Source organism: Neophocaena asiaeorientalis, unplaced genomic scaffold (assembly GCF_003031525.2).
Source record: "Neophocaena asiaeorientalis asiaeorientalis breed wild unplaced genomic scaffold, Neophocaena_asiaeorientalis_V1.1 scaffold16, whole genome shotgun sequence".
Lineage (NCBI taxonomy): Eukaryota > Metazoa > Chordata > Mammalia > Artiodactyla > Phocoenidae > Neophocaena > Neophocaena asiaeorientalis.
In genome coordinates, this window is record NW_020175446.1 from 4,177,731 (window position 1) to 4,202,086 (window position 24,356).

Below are 24,356 nucleotides of genomic sequence, written 5' to 3' on the forward strand. Positions count from 1 at the left end.
TCTGGGAAGATCCCACATGTCACGGAGCAACTAAGCCTGTGTGCCACAACTACTGAGCCTGCGCTCTAGAGCCTGCGAGTCACAACTACTGAAGCCCGCATGCCTAGAGCCCATGCTCCGCAACAAGAGAAGCCACTGCAATGAGAAGCCCCTCTCGCTGCAACTAGAGAAAGCCTGCACACAGCGAGGAAGACACAACGCAGCCACAAAAAAAAAAAAAAAAAAAAAATGACTGAGGATTTTAGCCACCAGTAAATTAGAACTGCTGCTTACTGAGCTCCTTCCTTCCTGCCTCAGGACCTTTGCACTTGTTCCCTCAGCCTGAAATGCTCTCATCTTCCTTCTGCTCATCATTCCAATTTTAACTTAAATGTCTCCTCCGTACAGAGGCATTTCCTGACCTTATGATTTAAAGGAACTACTTCACAACTCTCTCTCACACCTCCCTATTTTAATTCATTGCTTGCCCTTGTAACTGGATCCATCTCTCACTACTGACATTGAGACAGGGACCTTATCTGCCTACATGACCAGGTCCTAGACCAGGGCCTGGTACATAACAAGCACTCAATAATTGAATGAGTGAGCAAATGAATGAATGACCTAGTGCCAATGGGTGTAGCAGGAGAGGAGCAGGGAAACAGAATAACCTCTAGGTTTCCAGCAGGGAGGACTGAGCAGATGAGAGATGAAACCCACCTCAACCTGGCTTTAATAGAGGCTTCTTTGTTCGTTAACTAGAACGCTGAGAGATGGGCTGTTGAATCAGATCAGCTGTGAAACACACCCTACGGATTTCAAAGCCTTCATGTCCTATTTCTTAGCTCTGCCTTCAGGTTGAAGCTGACTTCCTGGCTGTAGAGTGCCAAGTTTCACCCTAATATTAATTCATCAGCCCAAAGAGAGGAAGGAACATTTCTGGTAGCATCTTTGGCAGAATCAACAAGCTTCATTTCCAGGACCCACAATAACCTCCACTTGAGTCTCAGAAGCCCTAAGGGGGTTAAGTTCATCCCTAAACAATTTTTGTGTGGAAACAGAAGTAGGGCTACTTTGATTGTCTTAGAGGAATGGTTCAGGAACCCATTACCCATTTTTTTACCTTGTTTTTTTAAACCCAGGTTATACTTACTGCTATTTACTATACTGGAAATTAAAGTGGAAAGTTTAAAATATTTAGTAAGTCCTTTTAGAGAACAGTAAAGTCCATTGTATGTTAATATTTATGGGGAAAATTCAAAACAAAGAATTTAGAGGAGTGGCATTGTTTTACATTTTTTGTTAAATCTCTTTAATGTCTGGCTTAATTGAATACAGCTGGATTCTCTGCATTCCATCTGCTGCCATGATTTTTTGGTTGAGGCATCTGAAGAAAATCCAGCCTCAATCAGATATGTGATTAGAAAAGGGAAAGAGTTTTAATAGCCTTCAGATAATGTGAATATTATTTCGTATCATTCTAAAACTCAGGAACTGGTAATTTCTTAAAGGTTGTTAGCAATGTGGAATTTGACATATCAAATTTTTGTACCCTGTTACATTAAAATCCATTGGTCTGTCTTGCACTTTGAAATAACCATTTACCCACACGTGATTTTTAGAGTCCAAGCACTGATTTATAAAATATTGGTTCACTGAGTTACGCAGATCTTCTAAATGGCGACATACAATACTGAAAGCACGATAAGTAATATCACCACAGAACCAAAGAAATCCAATTACTGAGAACATGTCAAGTTCATGAGAGCAAATCTAGGTTTTCCAAAATTCTGATGTTCATTGAAAAGCTCGAGGTTATTATCAGCAATACTATCAGTTGTTTTTCCTTGAAGTGACAGAGCTGGTTTATTCATTTTTGATAAAATATCTGCCAGAATAACCACAGCTTATCTGTTATTCAAGTAAAATTATGTTCTGTGAAAAAACTAGCTAGTTGAGCTCACAAACCCATGTTTCTCCTCTAGAGAACTACTGTACATTAATCAGGGTGCAGACATGCTTCACACATACTTACCTTTACTCACACATGTGAAAAGGATGTGTACTCAAGGGTCAGGATTTAATAGAATTCACGTGTATTGTTTTGTCAAGGGTATTCTTAAGTGAAATGAGTGGTTTTTCACCGAGAGTCCATGGCGATGAACGCGTGACCACCATGCACTTTGGTATCACTGCCTTGATGCCAAGGCGCTAGCAGGTTTACCCACCAACAGTACTCCAAATTCAATGCAAATAATGTTTCAGTGTCATTGTAAATATACTTTTGACTTTGGACCACCTGAAAAGGTCTTCAGGAGCTTCAAGGGTTCAATGTCCAGACTTCAAAATGAAAACAAGAAAACCCACAAGAAACCACTGCCTTACATGGATCATGGCCTCTCCTCAGACAGTGGATGGAATCAACTTTCCCCAAAGCACGAGTTCTGTTGGGGAGCGGTGGATATCTGGTCCAAATGGAAATCTTAGGGCTCTCAAGAGCGGAACAGGGCAGGGCATATGCACAAACATCCACTGACGGAAGCACAATAACTAGAAAGTTATGTTTATTACAACCATAACCTCTAGGTGCTCATTACAACCATAACCTCTAGGTGAGTAAGTCGGATTCGAGACAGCAGCAAGAACTTCATTCAATATTCAAAACAGTGTTTAAATCTTTTAGAACAAGAATGCCTTCTCTTGGGCTTCCCTGGTGGCGCAGTGGTTGAGAGTCCACCTGCCGATGCAGGGGACACGGGTTCGTGCCCCGGTCCGGGAAAATCCCACATGCCGCGGAGCGGCTGGGCCCGTGAGCCATGGCCGCTGAGCCTGCGCGTCCGGAGCCTGTGCTCCGCAACGGGAGAGGCCACAACAGGGAGAGGCCCGCGTACCGCAAAAAAAAAAAAAAAATGCCTTTTCGTTTTAGTTTTACAGATAAAAGTAAATGAAAGCTCGAATAGTGGCTGAACAAACACAGGCAGTGCTGGGCTACATTCTAAGTTGTTAGTGAAGAGAAGGTACTCTTGTGCCCGATTGTTCCATTCCTTCACACCGAGACAAGCTTCCCTTTGCTTCTACATTCAGATAGCACCCTTCTGTTCCCACTTAACGGTAGTCAGTTTACAGTACAGCTGATCATGTTACAGCTTTAATTACATTCCACACCTGAGTTCAGGTAGGATCAATTTGGGTGTTCCAAGGCCCTCACACATACTACGACCTCACAGCATTCAGGGTGAACGTTCGTGGTTTTTCAGAGACACAAGTTTATTCAATTCTGCTGTCAGATTGCTCCGTGGAGACGCCAAGATCACATGAGACTCAATACTTTGTCTTAGTATCATGCCAAGTAAAATCTCCTCCTCGTTAAGTTTATAAAACGATTACCCTGTATCTTTTCTAGTATTTTTTTACTTTTAATTTTAAATATTTATTTATTTTTGGCTGCGTTGGGTCTTCGTTGCTGCGCGAGGGCTTTCTCTAGTTGCTGCGAGCGGGGGCTACTCCTCGTTGCGGTCCGTGGGCTTCTCATTGCGGTGGCTTCTCTTGTTGCGGAGCACGGGCTTTAGGCACACGGGCTTCAGTAGCTGTGGCTTGTGGGCTCTAGAGCGCAGGCTCAGTAGCTGTGGCGCACGGGCTTAGCTGCTCCACGGCATATGCGATCTTCCCGAACCAGGGCTCGAACTCGTGTCCCCTACACTGGCAGGCGGATTCTTAACTACTGCACCACCAGGGAAGCCTGTTTTTAACTTTTTAGATGAAGTTTTATGTTTAAATCCTCCCGTCTGGCTTTTATTTGGGTGTAGGTTGTCGAGTTTGTTTATATAACATTTTCCCCAAATGTACAGAGGTACTAGCATTTTTTGACTAATTCATTCTTTTCCCTCAGATTTTAAATGCCACTTTCATGAGACACAATACAAAACACACATACACAGCAGCACCTGCGTCTCTAGACTCTTCCTTTTGCCCCGCTGAGCCGTCCGCTTCCACACTAGCAAGACACTATTACTGCAGCGTTACACTATGTGTCGGTACCTACCGGAAAAATCCCTCCCTCCATGGACCCGCTTCCTATTGTTGCTATCAAAAATCACCACCTACTTAGAAACTTAAATAAAACCAACATATCTTACGGTTTTGAGGTCAGAAGCTCAAAGCAGGTGTCACTGGAGTCGGCAAGCTACCGAGCAGAGCTGTGTCCTCCTGGGGCTCCGGGGGACAGTCTGCACCCGCGTTCCTCCCAGGCTCTGGAGCCTGCCTGCTTTCCCTCTCTAGCCCCCTTCCTCCGTCTAGGAAGCCAGCGAGGGCGGACGAGCCCCACCCTCAGCACGTCGCTCTCAGCTCCTTAACTGCCCCCTCCCACTTTTAAGGCCCCTCGTGACTACATTGGGCCCACCTGGAAAACCCGGCCTTCGCTCCGTAAGGTCGTGCGTTGGCAATCCTAAATCCACCTGTGCCCTAAATTCTCCTTTGCCAAGCAAATTAACGTATTCATGGGTTCCAGAAATTACAGGGATGTCTTCGGATGGCCGTCACTCCGACCGCCATGCTCAGTAGCCCTCCTCTTCAAAAAATTTTGAGTTGTTTCCCTACATGAATTTTACAATGCGTTTGTCAAGTTCCCTCTCCTTCGCACCTCCCCCTCTTCACGAAATAAACCTAGTTTTACTGAAAATGTACTAAAGTCATAGTGTGAGGTTGAATATCATGCATCCTGACACTGAACGATAAAAACCAAGTTTACATTTCTCATGCTAGAAAGGCAATTACTTTTCTGTAGAGAAAATGCAAAATGGTTTTCACAGTCAAAAGAAAGGTATACTTTATCGCTGATCTATGATAGTTACATAATAAAAGTTATTTTTCTGAATATTTTATTTTTGTGATATGTCAGCTTGTAAAAATTTATATACTTAAAAATTATTTTTCTCATTCTAAATAAATACCCATGTTCAAATCCAATTTTTTATTTGTAAACTTGTGTTCTTTTTTTTCCTTGAAGTGCTCTCTGCCGCACAGGCTGATTGGAAGCTCTGTGCTCCGCAGAACCTGTTTCCACTCCTCGTAGATGAAAGCAAATGCCACCCGGTTACTCAAGCCTGCAACTGGGGAGGCATTCTTCACCCTCCCTGCCCCTCCTTATCACCAAGGTCAAGACTCCCGTGGATCCCACCTTCTAGTTATCTCCTGCAAAAGTCATCTCTTATTTTTCTCCTTTATTTTTATTTGCCTCTGAAATAAATTAATCCCACTGCCCCACCCCAGACCGCAAGGGTCATGACCTCAGGGCCTTTATCTGTTCTCTCTCTTTACCTGACACCCAGCATGAAGTGGGACATGGAAAACTGGATACATATTTGTTGAATCAATATTTCTTTGTAAAAACTTGAAACAATACAGGAAGTCCAGCTGAACTTCATCTAATCTTACTTTCCCTCCCCTGAGAAGACCGCCTGCCGTCATCAGTTTTTAGACATTTGCATCTAGAAATATATTGTTTTATTTTTTACAGAAATGAGGTAATAGTGCATGTATTATCCAGCAACTTGCTTTTTTCACCTAACGTGCAGATCATTTGGGTACCTTTAGGTACATTTGGGTCTACTTGGTCTTTTTCTAACTGCTGCATAACATTTCATGTGGCATCTTTGTGTATTCATGTAACCACTCTGCTAAGTGGTTCATTTAAGTAGATTTCTTGATTCCAAAGTATCTGTCCATTTGATATGCCTGAGAAGATTCATGGAGTACAGACCACCTTGCATTTCACAACCGTCCTGCCCACTTGCTCCCCAGCCCCCAACCTTACCACACTGTTCCGCAGTGAGGTGGGAAAGGTGTAATAACTTTAGGACACCAGAGGATAATTCGCCAATTTCTTTTAATTAAGGTACCATTAAGACAAGCATTTCCAATCAAACTTTACCTTTATTTACAATAATTATCCGATTTTGTGATATACATGGATTAAATTGTATGTTGCTAACAAGAGTCATAGCTCAATCCAGAAGAAATTTTAACTCTTAGGACCCTGATGACATAGTCTGATCAATAAAAGACTTGGAAGCATAAAATATATTCCATTAAGATAAAATTATGTGGCAGAAGTGGAATGAAAATGTTTTCGAGGAGACAAAGGATCAATGTAAAATTCTAATTGGTAAAAATCTTTTTTACATGGAGAATGCTGGTATTAAATCACCACGGTATTTATAACCCATGGGGTCCACTTAAAAGATTTCTGTTATTTTAACTATTTTTAAATTCTGTAATTAATTTTAAAATTTCACTTATAACTCATCAGAACTTATTTCTTTTGTAACTAATTAAACTTATGATAAAAATAATTTTAGCTATTAACTTACAAATGTGTGAGGGAAATACACAGCACACTTCTAGGGGGCATCCGAATGAAAAACAGAGAAGAGCGGCTCATTACCATGCTGCACACAGGTCTCTTCAGCCTTGAGAACCTGTGGGCTCTTAGCTTCAGTCCTTGAGACTCGCTGTTCTCACTTGGAAGGCTCTTCACCTTCCTTCCCTTCTCTAGCTCTCATCTAACTCCAACCTCAAACTTCATCTCAAATCTCTACTTGAGAAGCCTTCTATGTGCCCCGACTAAATGAGATCTCATTGGTATACGTCCCCAGTGTATCCTGAATATCCCCCTTTATGTAAAGCTCACCCCACACCTAAGTCCCTGCTAAATGCGATCAGTCTTAGTTCACTGTTATATCCCAGAGCCATTGTATGCAGCCTGGGTTAGATGCGCTCTTTACAAGGAACCGTTTCAGTAGAGGGGTGGAAAAGGAAGTCAGACTGCAAGGGGTTAAAAAATGTACACCGTAACGAAGTAGAGGCAGAGGGTGCGCGCTGAGTACAGCTTGAGAGAGGGGAAGGCAGAAAGGAGGGTAAATCTGTGACCAGCAGGGAGAGAGGAGGCTGAAGAGCACAGGGGATAAGTGAGTGTGTCGGGCTGGGTTTGGATATAAACAGGGGACGAGAGAGGCTCACGTTCTCAGTGTCCCCATGTCAGAACCTGGCACAAAACTCTACAACCAGGTGACTAACAGTAATATGGGGGTAATTCACAGGAAGTAACACACTTACACATCACAACATTTACTGACTGCATGTGTACAGATTGTAACATTAACACTGAACCAGCTTTATCTCTTCATACATTTTCCTAATTGTAGGGATGTCTGGTCTCAGTTAGTTAAAGGAAGCGTGATTAGCATTGCTTGCGCACGGCATCCATACCCATGACTTTTTCCCTCCGGAATGACTCTAGCTCTCACAGGGCATTACTTTCCACAGAAAGAGGGGAAACCGCGTTGAAAATCTTCTGAGTGTTTAATGCTTCCTGTTGGCAATATACCTGTCCAAATAATTGTTCCTCGAGCAATCTCTATTCACCTGGACTTGTCCCTCAAGGTCACCATTTACCAATCACGTTACATGATGTCAATCACGTAGAGACAGTCAAATCAAGCAGCCACCGTCCTGGCCCTGATTAGAATTTTCCGCTAACATGTCTTCCTGCATAAAGCTACACCACAGGCTTGCATTCAGGCAAAAAAAAAAAAATTTTTTTCCACTTAAATCATTCGGCATTCTTCTGAAGTGCAACTATCCCTGGAAAGGATTACACAGTAAACCACACTCACTGTAGCCAAAGGGCAGTAGAAGGATTCAGAAGGCCTCAGAATCTGTTCTGACATCAATAAAACGGCTGCCCTGATTTCCCAGATTTTTGTGAAGGTCACAGAAGTATGTTAGTACTTTATCCCACATGTGCACTCAAGTACCTTCAAGAACTACTCAAAAACTGAGGCTCATCATAAACTATCAGAAGTTAAAGCGCCAGGCCTGGGGAAGTGAAGCAAGAGTGAATTTGATATAAGGCCTGATAAAATAAACCAGTGTGTCAAGAACCTTGTAAACAGGCTGTCCAGCTGTGCATAAACTTGTAGCGATGGGAAGGCAGGGGCCTGACTCAGAAACATGCAGGTGGGCGAGTGAAGGGCAAGAGAGGGGGTCCTGTGCACCTGGCTGGGAGAAGAGGAGAAAGCCAGGAAGGCGGAGGGGGTGAGAGCCACCGTGGAGCGGAAGGTGAGCCTGGCCCGATAACCCAGGGCTGACGCCTTGACAGCGCTTATCGCACTGCTGTCACTGCGGGCCTTCCCACAGCAGGCCTGACCAGTCTCCGTTGCCAGCAGGAATCCTCTTAGCCGCCCGAAGCCAAGGTCTGCAGCACCTGCGAGGTACCGCGGGTCACCGGTGCGCCCCTCGGAAGGGGACATCTCGGCTTAAGGGTCCATCCCGGGGTCCAGGGGCCCTCAGGTGTGCAAGCAGGAGGTGGGGCGTTCCCTCAAGCCAATCCAAGGGGCACAGAGCCGGACCAAGGGGCACAAGGCCGCCCGGGCCCCTCCTCCGCCAACACCCACCTTCAACCCGCTCCACCCGGAAGTCGCCTCTTCCCTTTGGAGAGGGGGCGGGGGGAGGGCAAGCTTTGGAGCATGCGCAGTAGCCAGAGCGGGCAGTCCACGCGTTCGGGCGGCAGTTGCGTGTCGACTGTCAGCACGACTCGACCAATCGGGAGACGAGTTCTTGCCGCTGAGCCCCACCCGCGGAGGGGGACTATGGTAACGGGCGACCAATCAGGAGTCGTGTTGTTGGCGCGGAGCCCCGCCCCCGGTAGGGGCATAGGGTGACGGGCGAGGGTCATGGAGTGTGAGTGATCCTGAGCTCTCGACCCCCCGAGGGCCGCGGCTTCCCCTTGCCCCGTGGCCGGGAGCAGCGCGCCGGGCCCCTCATTCTCCAGCCCTCCCACCGTCCAGCGGCGGCGCGGCCCATGCGGCTGGGGGCGGAGGCCGGATCCGGCGCGGGCTGGGCGTCTCAGGGGCGGCCGGCGGCGGCGGGGCGGGGAAGAGCCGGCGGAGCCTTCCTCGTGCGGAGCCGCGAAGATGCTGCTGTCCCTGGTGCTCCACATGTACTCGATGTGCTGCGTGCTGCCGGCCGCCGTGCTCCTGGGCACGGCTCCCACCTACGTGCTGGCCTGGGGGGCCTGGCGGCTGCTCTCCGCCTTCCTGCCCTCGCGCTTCTACCAGGCGGTGGACGACCGGCTCTACTGCATCTATCAGAGCATGGTGCTTTTCTTCTTCGAGAACTACACCGGCGTGCAGGTGAGGCCCCGCCCGCCGCACCTGCCGCCCCTCCCTGCGTCTGGGGCCCTGGGGGGTCGCAGGCGCATCCCCCAGCTGCCACCCACCCAGCGTCCGTCCAGCTATGTAGCCTCGCTCCGCCGTGGCGGGCAGATCCGGCCCCGGGAACACGTGCCATTACGCCGTCCTCCCACCGTGGGGGCAGTTTCACGTTCTCGCTTAGGGTTTGGCCAGGTGCTTCCTTGCGGGTACTCCAGGATTACTAGGTAGCTGCGGTAACGCTGCTCTGCGGCCCCAAGCGGGATCCACCGCCCGCCCTCGCCCTCTCTTGCAGCTGCCTGTCTTGATGCTGGGAGAAGTAGGTGCAGATGAACGTTTAAATAGGGCAAGCAGTTGACAGCTTCTGGCGTTTGGTCTAAGAAGATGGTAGTGGTTGAACTGAACAGTGCACTTTTAAAAATCGGAGACCTTTTCTTGAAACAGATTGGTGTTACTGTTTGGGCGAGAAGTACAACTTTGTTTTGCATTCTTCCGCAGTACAAGTGAAAGCTGGGCAAGGAAATTAATCCATTTGTTACTGTAGAAGCCTTACCAGAGATAAAATTCTTGCCAGCTTAGACGAGGCTTCCATGTGTGGCTAATCTTTTGTCTGCTTACTTTCTGTTATTTTCTTTCTCTATAGAGATTGGATTTGTAGATTAAATTTGTAAAACAAACAAAAGTAGAAGGCCCTTTTAACTCCATTTAATTATTTGAAGTCTCTTACACAGGAATAACCGTTGTGTTTTCCTTCTGTTCTCCAATTTGAAAAAAAAAAAAAGAGAGCTTAATTCTTGGTTTTCCTTATATTCAGTTAGTCCTCTTCTTTTCTTTTCTTGGTGGGGACGGGTTGGAGTGAATGGGATGGCATTATTTTGTCTTTTTGTCTTTTTTTTTTCCCCTAGAGCAGCTGCTTTCACCCTTTTGTCCACCAGCTACCATTTTGAATTTATAGTTGCATTGCTGTTGATTCCTGATGACTCTATGCGTTTGCCCCAGTTGGAGGTTTGGGGGAAGGGAACTAGAAGGCAGGGACTGTGTTTAAATCAGTATCTATAAGTGTTTCCTAGGAAAGAAAGAAAGATCGCTTTTCCAGATACTGGTTTCCTGATAATTGACTTTTTCAATGGGCCACATTTAAAAGTTTCACTAATTCAGACCAGTCATTTCCCCACTCTGTTCTTACCTCACCACATTTGTCTAAATGTATGGTTTTATCATGATAAGTATTTAATTTCACATCATATGACAACTGGCCTGGGCTAGGATACAGGATCAGAATATACGACAGTCATTTACCTCTTAGAAGAGTAATTCTACCTATGGCGGGTTTTAAAATTTTCGTTAAAAGCATATAATATGTCCCATGCAATGTAACATATACCATTGAAGTAATGTGTGTTTAGCGAGTTTCTTATTTTAAAAAAATGACTGTAAAATTTCACAGTATTTCTCAAATTGTGTATCTTACCTTATATTTGTTCCGTATGGACCTCCAATTTATTGTTTGAGTTCTCAGCACATGGTTTTTAAAAAGTTTAATCTGATGATGATCAACGGACACTCAGTTCTAGGATTCCTAACAAACTTCATCAAGGAACCTGCGTGAAATAAAACTTTGAATTATAATTGAGGGCCGTCAGGCATCCTTTTATAAATACATGAAGAACCAGTATTCAGTTATAATCTTCTAAATATCAGAATTCATTTTTCTTTATTAAAAAAATTTTTTTTGTTGCTCTTTCCCCTCCTTCTACTGGAATACAACAAAAACTGATCATTGATATTTGCAGGCCAAAATATCTAGTGATATTTATTTCTAGGCATATGCAACATGCCTCGTCATTAACACCCTCTAAATATTTTAGTCACCATTTTCTTCCTGCTGAAGTCAGTACTTTAAAATATATTTTACACTAATGGTCTGTCTGTTAATCCCCACTTCCCCAAATGCTAACATGATACATTATAACAATCAAAAGTAAAATTTGATATAAAATAAATTTAGTTTTTCAGCTGACCTGCTTCAAGTATAAATTAGTTCAAATAACACTGAAAGAAAAACATAGAATTTAAGTCTAAGATTTTAACGTTTTATATATATAATGTGTTCAGTTAGAATACCCTTAACTTCTCTAATAATTTATACACTTACTTGAAAGATTGTTTCAGTTTCCTCAGAAACCCTCAAGGCCTTCATGTCTAGCGGCCATTTATAACTAGTTCTTTCTTTTGATAGCACTGTATCCTGAAAAATAGTCCTAAACTCTTAATGAATTAAATTTGTATTCTGTATCTTGTTGAAAAAGCAGCTAAACTGTTGTATTTGAATGAAACATGTTTATTTAGAATCAGAGAAGGGACCTCACAAGTCCAACACCTTTTTTTTCAAGTCTGGATTCTTTCTGCATTTCTGCTAAAATGTTGCCCAGATTCTTCTCAAATATCAGTAGTTCTAGATAGAATATAAATTGTTGCTTGTATCCTTACTTTTTTTTTTCTCTGCTTATTTATCATTCATGTTAAGACCTTTAAAGACCTTCCTACAGTTTAACTGGGAGTAACAGAGCCAGGGAGATCTGGATGTGCTTCTGGGTTTGCTTAAGTAAAATGACACAAACCTTTAAGAGGAAATTAAACATTTCTCAATCAAATGTGATTCCAGTCTAACACAATTTAAGTCTGGCCAGGGAATAGACATATAAGAAACTCTTAGAGAAATGTAATTAGAACCTTGTTTCTATACTTTCTATAAACATAAATCCTGGACTGCGCAAGACAGTTATTTTAGTTTGCATTTGTGCAAGATTTTTAAAAATATCTTATTTTTCTGTTATGAGTCACAGGTACAATAAAATATTCAAACACTGCAAAAATATATTGAGAAAGTTAAAGTTCCCCTTACCTACACACACCTTTCCTAGGCCTGCAACAGTTTGGTGTGTAACTTTGGATTTCTGCCAAGAGCTTTTATATAAATGTATGAATTGTGGGAAGACTCCTTCTCCATTAAATTAACTTCTTGGATGGGTTTTATAGTAACACTAAATATACCATAACCTATGGGGACACCTCTGTGCCATTGTTATGGAAAGCAAAAGAAAATATGACTCTCTATACACAATTTACTTTCCCTCTTTCGTAAATTTGTCTAATTTTGTAGAACTGAATACATTGAGAGTGGGCTCTTCTTAAATGGAATTATAAGTTAATTTTTCCTTTGATATTTTCTCATTTTATTATAGTTTTTTAAACAGGTTAATATTAGTAGTTAGACGATCCAAAACTAAGTAGTAACGTCTCAGAACCCGCTCTTTATTCATTCATCTGATATTGGAGTGTGCCCTGAATTCCAGGTCCTGTGCTGGACTATATGGGATGGAATGAAGAAAAACATAGACAAGGTCCCTGCCCTCATGGAACTCACATTCTAGTGGGACACAAAATATAAGTACTCTGTGACTTTGTTAACCTAGTGGGTAGAGGTTGGGGGTTTGGGGAAATGTCCCTGAGCAAGTAACATATGCATTGAGCTCTGAAAAGGGCCAGTTTGGGAAGTATTGTATTAATCTAGGTGAGAGATTATGGTCAGAGTCGTGGAAAGAGTGGGCACGGAGAGAATGGAAAAAATCCCAGAAGTATTTTAAGGTAGCTGATGGGGCTTTGTAATTGGATACGGAGTGGAAAGGAGAGGATTGTGTTAGCAACACACCTAGCATTTAGTGAGCGCTGACTGTGTGCCAGGTACTGTTGTCTTATGTGAGTCATCTCATCCTTACCAGATAGGCGCTGTTTTTCCCACTTTACAGATTAGAGAACTAAGGCACCGGGAGTTCACACTTGTAATGGTCAAGCCAGGATTTAGTCCAAGGCAGTCTAGCTTCAGGGTCCATTTTCTAAATATGCTTTGCTAGGTGGTGTGGTTATATTTGTTGAGAGAACAGCCCCACTCTCAAGGTGTGCCTTCTAGGAGTGCCTTCTACTGTAACTGGCAGACAGTTACAGTAGAGGATAATACTGAAAGTGGAGTGTTTGTGTTTATTAGCTTTGTGCTGCAAAGGGAATGTGACTCTGCTGGGTTATTCAAGAAGCCATATCAATTGTTATGAACCTCTGTGAGTTTTTACTTCAAGCAGGAGTAGCATGGTGTGTTAAGGGAAAAGAGGTTCTCAACTGATAACTGAATGAAGATGAAGACTCCTAAGCATGGCATTCAAGGCTGTCTGAATTCTTCCCTGGCCAGCTTTCCCATTCACTGATTTCACCATAGCCCAACTACTGCTTCCTCACCAGTCCCTCCCCTAAATTACCAGTGCATTCTCAAGAATGTGCTTTTAGACTCCTCTGTACACTTCCTTCCAACTCGGGCAGCTTTTCCTCATCTGTCATGATCTCACCCCGTCTCCATGTCAGGATCACTTATATGTAATATTAACATAGCATTAGCTTATTTTAATATATATGTTATCCCCTTTACAAGATTGTAGCCCCACGGAGGTGGCAATAAAGTGGAGAGTGACTTGCCTTGATTGTTCCCTTTTAACAAAAGGGCAGAGCACTCTGCAGGGAACAGTGGTCTGTGTTTCTGTGGAAATGTGGATGAGAATCTCACTTTTAAGGCATGGGGGCTCTTGAATGGCCCTCTAGTTGACAAGTTTTGATCTAACAGGGTCAACAGGTGGACTGAGTCAATTTGCTTTCTTTACTTAATAGATGGGGGAGAAAACATGCACTCTACCCACAGAAGTAAGACTGAGAATAAGGTCAGAGACCTTATAAAAGAGGGGATTCTGGAACAGCTAGCAATGCAGAGAAGGCTTTGTTTACTTGTCAGTAAAAACCTGTACTTTTTGCAATTTTTAAAGGTAAGCAATTCTGTAAGCTTTGTTTCCTCTGCTTCTTTGCATGGTCTAGCAGTGAAAACCCCAAATAAGCAAGTGTTGCATGGGGATTTAGAGGGCTGTATGTGTGTGTAAGTGTAAGTGATAGTTGGAAGCAGAAAGAAATGAGACGGGTGGTACCTGGAAAGGGGAGTTATGTTAAGTGCTAACCACATGTGAGGCACTAGCATTTCCATTGATAAATTAGTCTCTACTCTCAGCGCACAGTTTAGCAGTTAGAAAGAGGTCAGTTTTTTAAAATTTATTTATTTATTTATTTATTTATTTGGTTGTGCCAGGTCTTAGTTGCGGCAGGTGGGTTCCTTTAGTTGCGGCTCGTGGGCTCCTTTAGTTGTGGCTCACGGGCTCCTTAGTTGCGACACATGGGCTCCTTAGTTGCGGCATGCATGTGAGATCTAGTTCCCTAGCCAGGGATCGAACCCGGGCCCCCTGCATTGGGAGCGCTGAGTCTTAACCATTGCACCACCAGGGAAGTACCCTTTTTTTTTTTAACTGAAGGTATAATGAGATGTTACAAAATGACAAAATGAGCAAAGAGCTGAGGAAATACAGGAGTACTACAACTGAATGCAAGTGGTTGCTTAACTGAGGGGAGGTATGTGAATATAAGGAAATGATTCTTCCACGTTAGATGCGATGCACTGAATGCCAGCTCTTCGTGTGCTTACATGTTGCTTTGCTCTCATTCTTAATTTGTATTTTTCTGTAGGAAAGTATTTTATGTCAGTTTTTCTCAAGTTTCTTATCTCCTTGTGGTTAATGTTCAAAGTGAAAGAATTGCATAAGCTTCTAATTTATGGGAAGCCTCATTTGACATTTGTTATTTGGAATTTTTGCAGATAATAATTTTGTTGTAGTCAAAAGATTTTTGGATCTTGGGTGAGAAACCTGGGTGTAATTCCTAGTTCTTTGCTGTTCTCTGTCAGCTTGAATAAATCAACTTTTCAGCTCAGCATTCTCATTCTTAAATGGAATACTTGTTGTCATGTTATTTTGTGAAGACTAAATGAGATAATATGTGAAACTGCTGAGCTCAGTGACATCATAGATGCTCAGGAAAAACACGCCCTGTAAATGAGGACAATACAGAGAGACAGATATGACGAATGTGTAAAAGGAGGCTTGTGATTTGTATGGTTCCATTTAAATGTTGCATAATAATTATTTTTGTGTACTGATTATTAGACAAATGACTATGTTTATATTTTAACATTGTTTCGGAGGGGCATCATACTTTTACTATTCAGGGAAAGGTTTCAAATTGGGCAGAAAAAGACCATAGTTTTGTGTGTATTACGGTGGAAGTCTTGTACTTGATCTTGAAGTGATATATTTCATTGGCACAGAAATACATTTAAAAATCATTTCAAATAATTATAAACGTCATAGAGTGTAAATTGTATCTGCAAACTTATTTATGCTGCAATTCTTTATGGCTGCATTTGTACGTAATCAGAGACCTTTTTTTAAGGAAGAGAAATTATATAGATGTTTCTCCTATCCATTCACCATTTAACACGATTTTGAGTAAACAATCTGACTTTGTTGGATAATAATAATAAGAGCAGCAGCTAACATTTTGGGGAACAGTTCCTATGATCCAGGAGTTGTGGCAGGTAGCTTACGTGGTCTTGTTTATCTCACCACACCTGTGGTGAGTAGTTACCATTATTACATTCACTCTACAGGTAAGGAAAAATAGGCCTGGGGAGGTTAGGGACTTCTGCTGCAGTTCACGTAGTTGGTGAGGGGATGGACTAGTGCTCAGGTCCGAGGCTCAGTTTAAACCCAGGGTTTCTGCCCGGGCCCTTAGTGACTGGTGTGCTGTGCATAGAGGAGATAGAGCTGTCTGTAGCTGGGCCCGCAGATCAAACTGACAAGGCCAGATCCGCAGGAGAAGAGGCACACAGATTTAACGGGCGTTGATACATTACGTGTAGTTTAATATTTTACACGCTAGGGTTTTTACTGGCCCCTCTCAGAAAAGAAGGGGAAACTAAAAGAGGCGGTTAGAGTCAGCACAAGGCAGTAACCTGCGGAGGCACAGCTAGGTGCAGGAAAGGTGGGTTTGGGCTCCTAGGGCTGGTACGTTGTGGGAAGGTCCCTAGGAAATGTATGGTAGATAAGGACTGTTAAGTAAGGCTTGCTGACTCATCTCGGTGCTGTCTCTGATTTTCCTGGTCCTCTAGGAAGGAACAGCTTTACGAGTGTTTTTGATGTCACCGTTACAAAGTGAAGTTTAGGCCTCCTTTAGGCGGAAAAGGGGAGGGCAGAGAGCTGTGTGTGCTGCTTCTCAGTTGCCCTCGGCTCAAAATAATCCTCATGTCAAAGTGGCATGTTTTGGGGCGGCGTGTTCTGATCCTCTTCTACAGCATCATCTGTATCTAAGGACAGTGAAAGAAGTTTTTTTAAAAAAATTTCAATGTGCATGTGGAAAGGAAATGAATATTATTGAGATAAATAATATCTCAATTTTTTTTTCTTTTTTTGAAGAGGAAGAATACTGTACCTTATGTACCCAAGGTGGTGTTGGTTAGATAGTCCACTGTGTTAGACACGTGATTACGTCAGCTTCCATTTTACCACGTCTTCTCAGGATACAAAAGAGGGAGTCTTCAAGTAGTTTATCAGATCATGGGAGCAAATTAAAAACAAGGTGAAGATGCGAGCCATGTGAGAGGAGAGTGTCTACATTTAAATCCAAGTCTTCTGAAAGGCGCTTTGTGCAAGATAAACAAGCTTGTTTGACTAAAGCAGAATTGTAACTAGTGTGTCAGTCGCAATGAAGATAATCATTCAAAGAGCATTTTTACTGAATTAATAAAATGAAGAGAGAACATTGTTATTTTTCTCCAGAGGGACTTTACATGAGTGTTTTAAAAATGGAGGACCCCCAACTTGAACAATTATGATGACTTAAAATTACTTAGAGAATGAGGAAGAGCCAAAAAGCCGTGTTTTTCACATGGCTTGTTTGAAGGAACAAATTACCTGCCGGAAAGTGGTTGTAATTTGAAATACATGTACTAGAGGATTCACAGAATGGTGCCTTTAAAACGTCACTGGTGCATTTAAAGTATTTGTTTATTCCCCGCCTCTTTACTGTTGAAAATGAGGTATAGCTTATCCACTTGTGAAAAATAAACGTGCAGTTTCTTGATTCAGTGAACATCTATCTGTTGAAAAGCATTTGAGTGCTGGGCTCTGGGTCGAACAAGGATGCAGTCCTTGCCCCTGAGGAGCCTGTGGGCCTTGAGGGGGATGTGATGTGAGTTGGAAATAAGGATGCACAGCGTGACCGGGTTCCTTGTAATGCAAAAGGGGGAGAGATTAATTCTGAGGTCTGGGTTAGAAGGCAGGGGGGCTTTGTGAGGAGGTAAACAAGCGGAAAAGCTGATCTAAGATGACTACAATGAGAGAGCGCAGGGGGCTTTTAGGTAATCAGAGTCGTTTAAGAATTTATTTGTAGGGGCATTTTGTAAGTTATTATTAAATTTTAAATTCAGAAAACACTACAGTTATCTTATTAATTATATACTTGTTAGTAAGATAGTAGTAACTGTCTTATTAAGTATTTTGAGAATCTGTACTCTTAAATGAAAACTTTTACTTGCCCTCCATGTTAGTAAATTTAAAAGCAAATAACCTTTTCACTTCAATGAACAGAAGTTTGATAATTTTAAGTTAGAGTGCAATGCTTTTCCATTGAAGCCTCGGAAATAAATTAAGTGAAGGGCCTTAAAAACTGCATATATGTGGTACATAAACATTGTAACCATGCATTCCTTTCTTTGGATAATCAACATTTATTTGAAGTACTTAATAATTTGCGTCTATTGCAATAAGATTTGCAGTTCATCATTTCATTTACTTTGCTTTTAGAGCTTGTAAATTTTTAAATATGAAGGGCTGTTCCTTGTAACTTTTTATTTCTGTTGAATTCCAAACAAGTGATAATGACAAATAAAAAAGAAACAACTTAAGAGGCAATCAATCCAAATATCTACGTTGAGATCCTAAATTATGTTATGTCAGAGGCTTACCATCTTCTTTTGCATCTTAATTGGAAATAGCTTTTATTTCAGCAAGATGCATACTGAAAAATAAACTTTAATAAGTATGAACTATGTATGTATTATTTTCCCTTCAATGGCTAGGAATTAAGATTTTGTTCCTTTCACATTTTGCCCATCTGTTTTGCCCACCAGAATTCATTACTTATCTTACTTTCTCTAGATAACCACTGAAGATCTATTTTTAAACACTGGGCATGTTTAACTTTGTTACTGAGATAAGCTAAATATAGAAAATGTCGATTGTTTGGAAGCCATTTAGGGATGGGGAAAATTAGTGAGTTTTACAGGGATTGCAGAGATGGCTTTCCTGCAAAGCTTTTCAGTTCATGTTTGTGTCTGTAAACAAAGTGGAAAACTGTGGCATTTTAAAGCCAGCGTGGTATGTAGTATATGGACTAAGCCCAAGTAGTGGAGGTGTGGCATCTTAAACTGGTGGTGCCCATTAACTGATCATGGGTCACTGAACAAAGCAACTTGGTGGTTCTGTGCCTCAGCCTGCTAAAGTGTGAAATCAGAGAGCCGGACCAGATAGCGGCCAGACGTTGTTCTGGTGGCAATGCATGTACTGATTATATTCACCGTTGGGAATTGTTTGTCATGACATTAGATGACTGTGCTTATTTTTGTGGTTTCCTTTTCACCCTCAACATGCTTGTTTTATTTTAAAGTGGGATATATTGGGTTTTATGGGAGATAAAGTTTGCAGCGCTATGTTTTCTGTATGATTGACACTGTAAATCCTGTGAGACATGCCCATTATTTAAATTTTTTAAAAAATAGATCTTTATTGGAGTAGAATTGCTTCACAGTACTGGGTTAGTTTCTGCTGCACAACAAAGCGAATCAGCCATATGCATACACGTGTCCCCATATCCCCTCCCTCTTGAGCCTCCCACCCCTCTAGGTCATCCCAAAGCTCCGAGGAGATCTCCCTGTGCCATGCTGCTGCTTCCCCCCAGCCAACTATTTTACATTCGTTAGTGTATATATGTCCATGCTACTCTCACTTCGCCCCAGCTTCGACCTCCCACCCCATGTCCTCAAGTCCATTCTCTATGTCTACCTCTTTATTCCTGCCCTGCAACTAGGTTCATCAATACCATCTTTTTTTAGATTCCATATATACGTGTTAGCATAGGGTATTTGTTTTTCTCTTTCTGACTTGCTTCACTCTGTATGACAGACTCCGGGTCCATCCACCTCACTACAAATAACTCAATTTCATTTCTTTTTATGGCTGAGTAATATTCCATTGTATATATGTGCCACATCTTCTTTATCCATTCATCTGTCAATGGACACTTAGGTTACGTCCGTGTCCTGGCTATTGTAAATAGTGCTGCAGTGAACATGGTGGTACATGACACTTTTTGAAATACAGTTTTCTCAGGGTGTATGCCCAGTAGTGGGATTGCTGGGTCATATGGTAGTTCTATTTTTAGTTTTTTAAGGAACCTCCATACTGTTCTCCATAGTGGCTGTATCAGTTTACATTCCCACCAACAGTGCAAGAGGGTTCCCTTTTCTCCACACCCTTGCTGTCATTTATTGTTTCTCGATTTTTTGACAATGGCCATTCTGACTGATGTGAGGTAATACCTCATTGTAGTTTTGACTTGCATTTCTCTAATAAATAGTGATGTTGATCTTCCGCCCATTTTTTTAACTGGATTGTTTGTTTTTTTGATATTGAGCTCCATGAGCTGTTTGTATATTTTGGAGATTAATCTTTTGTTGTTTCATTTGCAAATGTTTTCTCCCATTCTGAAGGTTGTCTTGTTTATAGTTTCCTTTGCTGTACAAGAGCTTTTAAGTTTAATTAAGTCCCATTTGTTTATTTTTGTTTTTATTTCCTACTCTAGGAGGTGGGTCAAAGAAGATCTTGCTGTGGTTTATGTCACAGAGCGTTTTCCTCTAAAAGTTTTATAGTGTCTGGTCTTACATTTAAGTCTTTAATCCATTTGGAGTTTATGTTTGTGTATGGTGTTAGGAAGTGTTCTAATTTCATTCTTTGACATGTAGCTGTCCAGTTTTCCCAGCACCACTTATTGAAGAGGCTGTCTTTTCTCCACTGTATGCTCTTGCCTCCTTTTTCGTAAATTAGGTGCCCATATGTGCGTGGGTTTATCTCTGGCCATTCTATCCTGTACCACTGATCTGTATTTCTGTTTTTGTGCTAGTACTGTACTGTCTTGATTGCTGTAGCTTTCTGGTATAGTTTGAAGTTGGGGAACCTGATTCCTCTAGCTCCCTTTTTCTTTCTCAAAATTGCTTTGGCTATTCAGGGTCTTTTGTGTTTCCATACGAATTGTTAAATTTTTTGTTCTAATTCTGTGAAGAATGCCATTGATAGTTTGACGGGGATTGCATTGAACCTGTATATTGCTTTGGGTAGTATAGTCATTTTCACGATACTGATTCTTCCAGTCCAAGAGCATGATAAATTTTTCCATCTGTTTATGTCATCTTTGATCTCTTTCATCAGTGTTTTATAGTTTTCTGAGTACAAGTCTTTCGCCTCCTTAGGCAGGTTTATTCCTAGGTATTTTATTCTTTTTGTTGCAGTGGTAAATGGGAGTGTTTCCTTAATTTCTCCTTCTGATTTTTCGTTGTTGGTGTATAGGAATGCTAGAGATTTCTGTGCATTAATTTTGTATCCTGCAGCCTTACCAAATTCATTGATTAGTTCCAGTAGTTTTCTGGTGGTATCTTTAGGATTCTCTTTGTATAGTATCATGTCATAGGCAAACAGTACAGTTTTACTTCTTCTTTTCCAATTTGTATTTCTTTTTCTTCTCTGATTGCTGTGGTTAGGACTTCCAAAACTATGTTGAATAAGAGTGGTGAGAGTGGACATCCTTGTCTTGTTCCTGATCTTAGTGGAAATGCTTTCAGGTTTTCACCATTGAGCATGATGCTTCCTGTGGGTTTGTCATATATGGCCTTTATTATGTTGAGGAAAGTTCCCTCTATGCCTACTTTCTGCAGGGTTTTTATCATACATGGGTGTTGAATTTTGTCGAAAGCTTTCCCTGCATCTATTGAGATGATCATATGATTTTTATTCCTTGATTTGTTAATATGGTGTATCACATTGATTGATTTGCATATATTGACGAATCCTTGCATCCCTGGGATAAACCCCACTTGATCATGGTGTATGATCCTTAGTGTGCTGTTGGATTCTGTTTGCTAGTATTTTGTTCAGGATTTTTGCATCTATGTTCATCAGTGATATTGGTCTATAATTTTCTTTTTTTGTGATATCTTTTTCTGGTTTTGGTAGCAGGGTGATGGTGGCTTCGTAGAATGAATTTGGGAGTGTTTCTCCCTTTGCAATTTTTTGGGAGAGTTTGAGAAGGATAGGTGTTAGCTCTTCTCTAAGTGTTTGATAGAATTCACCTGTGAAGCCATCTGGTCCTGGACTTCTGTTTGTTGGAAGATTTTTAATTATGGTTTCAATTTCATTACTTGTGATAGGTCTGTTTATATTTTCTAATTCTTCCTGGTTCAGTCTTGGAAAGTTGTGCCTTTCCAAGAATTTGTGCATTTCTTCATGGTTGTCCATTTTATTGGTATATAGTTGTTTGTAGCAGTCTCGTATAATCCTTTGTATTTCTGCAGTGTCAAGTGTGATTTCTCCGTTTTCATTTCTAATTTGATTGATTTGCGTTGTCTCCCTTTTTTCTTGATGAGTCTGGCTTTATCTTCTCAAAGAACCAGCTTTTATTGATCTTTGCTATTGTTTTCTTCATTTCTATTTCATTTATTTCTGCTCTGATCTTTATGATTTCTTTCCTTCTATTGACTTTAGGTTTTCTTTGTTCTTCTTTTTCTAGTTGTTTTAAATGTAGGGTTAGATTGTTTCTTTGAGACTTTTCTTGTTTCTTGAGGTGAGATTGTATTGCTATAAACTTCCCTCTTAGAACTGCTTATGCTGTGTCCCATCAGTTTTGGGTTGTCGTGGTTTTGTTGTCATTTGTTTCTATGTATTTTTTAATTTCTTCTTTGATTTCTTCAGTGGTCTCTTGGTTATTTAGTAGTGCACTGTTTAGCCTCCATGTATTTGTGGTTTTTTACAGTTTTTTTCCTGTAAACTGATTTCCAGTCTCATAGCATTGTGGTCAGAAAAGATGCTTGATATGATTTCAATTTTCTTAAATTTTCTAAGGCTTGATTTATGACCCAGGATGTGATCTATCCTGGAGAATGTTCCATGTGCACTTGAGAAGAAAGTGTATTCTGCCACTTTTGGGTGGAATGTTCTATAAATATCAATTAGATCTATCTGGTCTATTGTGTCATTTAAAGCTTGTGCTTCTTTATTTATTTTCATTTTGGATGATCTGTCCATTGGTGAAAGTGGGGTGTTAAAGTCCCCTACTGTTATTGTGTTACTGTCGATTTCTTCTTTCATGGTTGTTAGCATTCGCCTTATGTATTGAGGTGCTCCTTTGTTGGGTGCATAAACATTTATAATTGTTATATCTTCTTGGGTTGATCCTTTGATCATTATATAGTGTCCCTCCTTACCTCTTGTAACAGTCTTTATTTTGAAGTCTGTTTTATCTGATATGACTATTGCTACTCCAGCTTTCTTTTGATTTCCATTTGCATGGAATGTCTTTTTCCATCCCCTCAATTTCAGTCTGTATGTGTCCCTAGGTCTGAAGTGGGTCTCTTGTACACAGCATATAGATGGGTCTTGTTTTTGTAACCATTCAGCCAGTCTGTGTCTTTTGGTTGGAGCATTTAGTCCATTTACATTCAAGGTTATTATCGATATGTGTGTTCCTATTACCATTTTCTTAGTTGTTTTGGGTTTGTTTTTGTGGGTCTTTTTCTTCTCTTGTGTTTCCCGGCTTAGAGAAGTTTCTTTAGCATTTCTTGTAAAGCTGGTTTGGTGGTGCTGAATTCTCTTAGTTTTTGCTTGTCTGAAAAGCTTTTGACTCCTCCATCGAATATGAATGAGATCTTTGCTGGGTAGAGTAAACTTGGTTGTAGGTTTTTCTCTTTCATCACCTTAAGTGTATCCTGCCACTCCCTTCTGGCCTGCAGAGTTTCCACTGAAAAATCAGCTGATAACCTTATGGGGATTCCTTTGTATGGTATTTTTTGTCTTTCCCTTGCTGCTTTTAATATTTTTTCTTGGAATTTAATTTTTGTTATTTTGATTAATATGTGTCTTGGTGTGTTTTTCCTAGGGTTTATCCTGTATGGGACTCTGCTTCCTGGCCTTGGGTGACTATTTCCTTTCCCACGTTAGGGACGTTTTCAACTATAATGTCTTCAAATATTTTCTCAGATCCTTTCTTTTGCTCTTCTTCTTCTGGGACCCCTATAATTCGAATGTTGGCACATTTAGTGTTGTCCCAGAGGTCTCTGAGATAGTCTTCAGTTCTTTTCATTCTTTTTTCTTTATTCTGCTCCTCGGCAGTTATTTCCACCATTTTGTCTTCCAGCTCACTTATTTGTCTTCTGTTTCAGTTATTCTGTTATTGATTCTTTCTAGTGTATTTTTCATTTCAGTTATTGTGTTCTTCATATCTGTTTTTTTGTTCTTTAGTTCTTCTAGATCTTTGTTAAACATTTCTTATATTTTCTCAATCCATGCCTCCATTCTGTTTCAGAGATTCTGGATCATCTTTACTATCATTACTCTGAATTCTTTTTTATGTAGATTGCCTGTTTCCTCTTCATTTATTTGGTCTTGTAGGTTTTTACCCTGCTCCTTCATCTGTGACATATTTTTTTTGCCATCTCTCTCTTTTTTTTTTTTAATGAGTGGGGCTGTGTTCCTGTCTTACTGGTTGTTTGGCCTGAGGTTTCCTACACTGGGGTTTGTAGGCTGTTGGATAGGGCTGGTTCTTGGTGCTGAGATGAGGACCTCCATGAGACCTCACTCTGATGAATATTCCCTGGCGTCTGAGGTTCTCTGTTAGTCCGGTGGTTCAGACTCGGAGCTCCCACCGCAGGAGCTCTGGTCCGACAAGGGGCTCGTGAACCAAGATCCCGCAAGGCATCTGAGGCAGCAAAAAAACCCAAAAAACAAAAAAACAATAAAAAAATAGCAAAGTAAAAAATAAAATTAGACTAGGAAACTAACAGGTATGTTAGGAAGAATATAAAAATAAAAATATAGCTGAATCAACAACTGGAAGGTAACAGTGGGGCTTGAGCTCAAGAAACAA

At 41.3% G+C, this 24,356-nt stretch overlaps 1 protein-coding gene across 2 annotated transcripts in view; it reads left to right on the top strand.

The window, feature by feature from the left end:
- The first annotated feature begins 8,678 nt into the window (after positions 1-8,678).
- AGPAT5 (1-acylglycerol-3-phosphate O-acyltransferase 5) overlaps positions 8,679-24,356 on the top strand; it is a 62,021-nt gene continuing 46,343 nt past the window's right edge. For both annotated transcript variants that reach the window (XM_024768076.1, XM_024768077.1), the window contains exon 1: positions 8,679-9,170. In XM_024768076.1, coding sequence (XP_024623844.1) covers positions 8,952-9,170 — 219 coding nt within the window. In that variant the 5' untranslated portion in view covers positions 8,679-8,951. The remainder of the gene's footprint in view (positions 9,171-24,356) is intronic.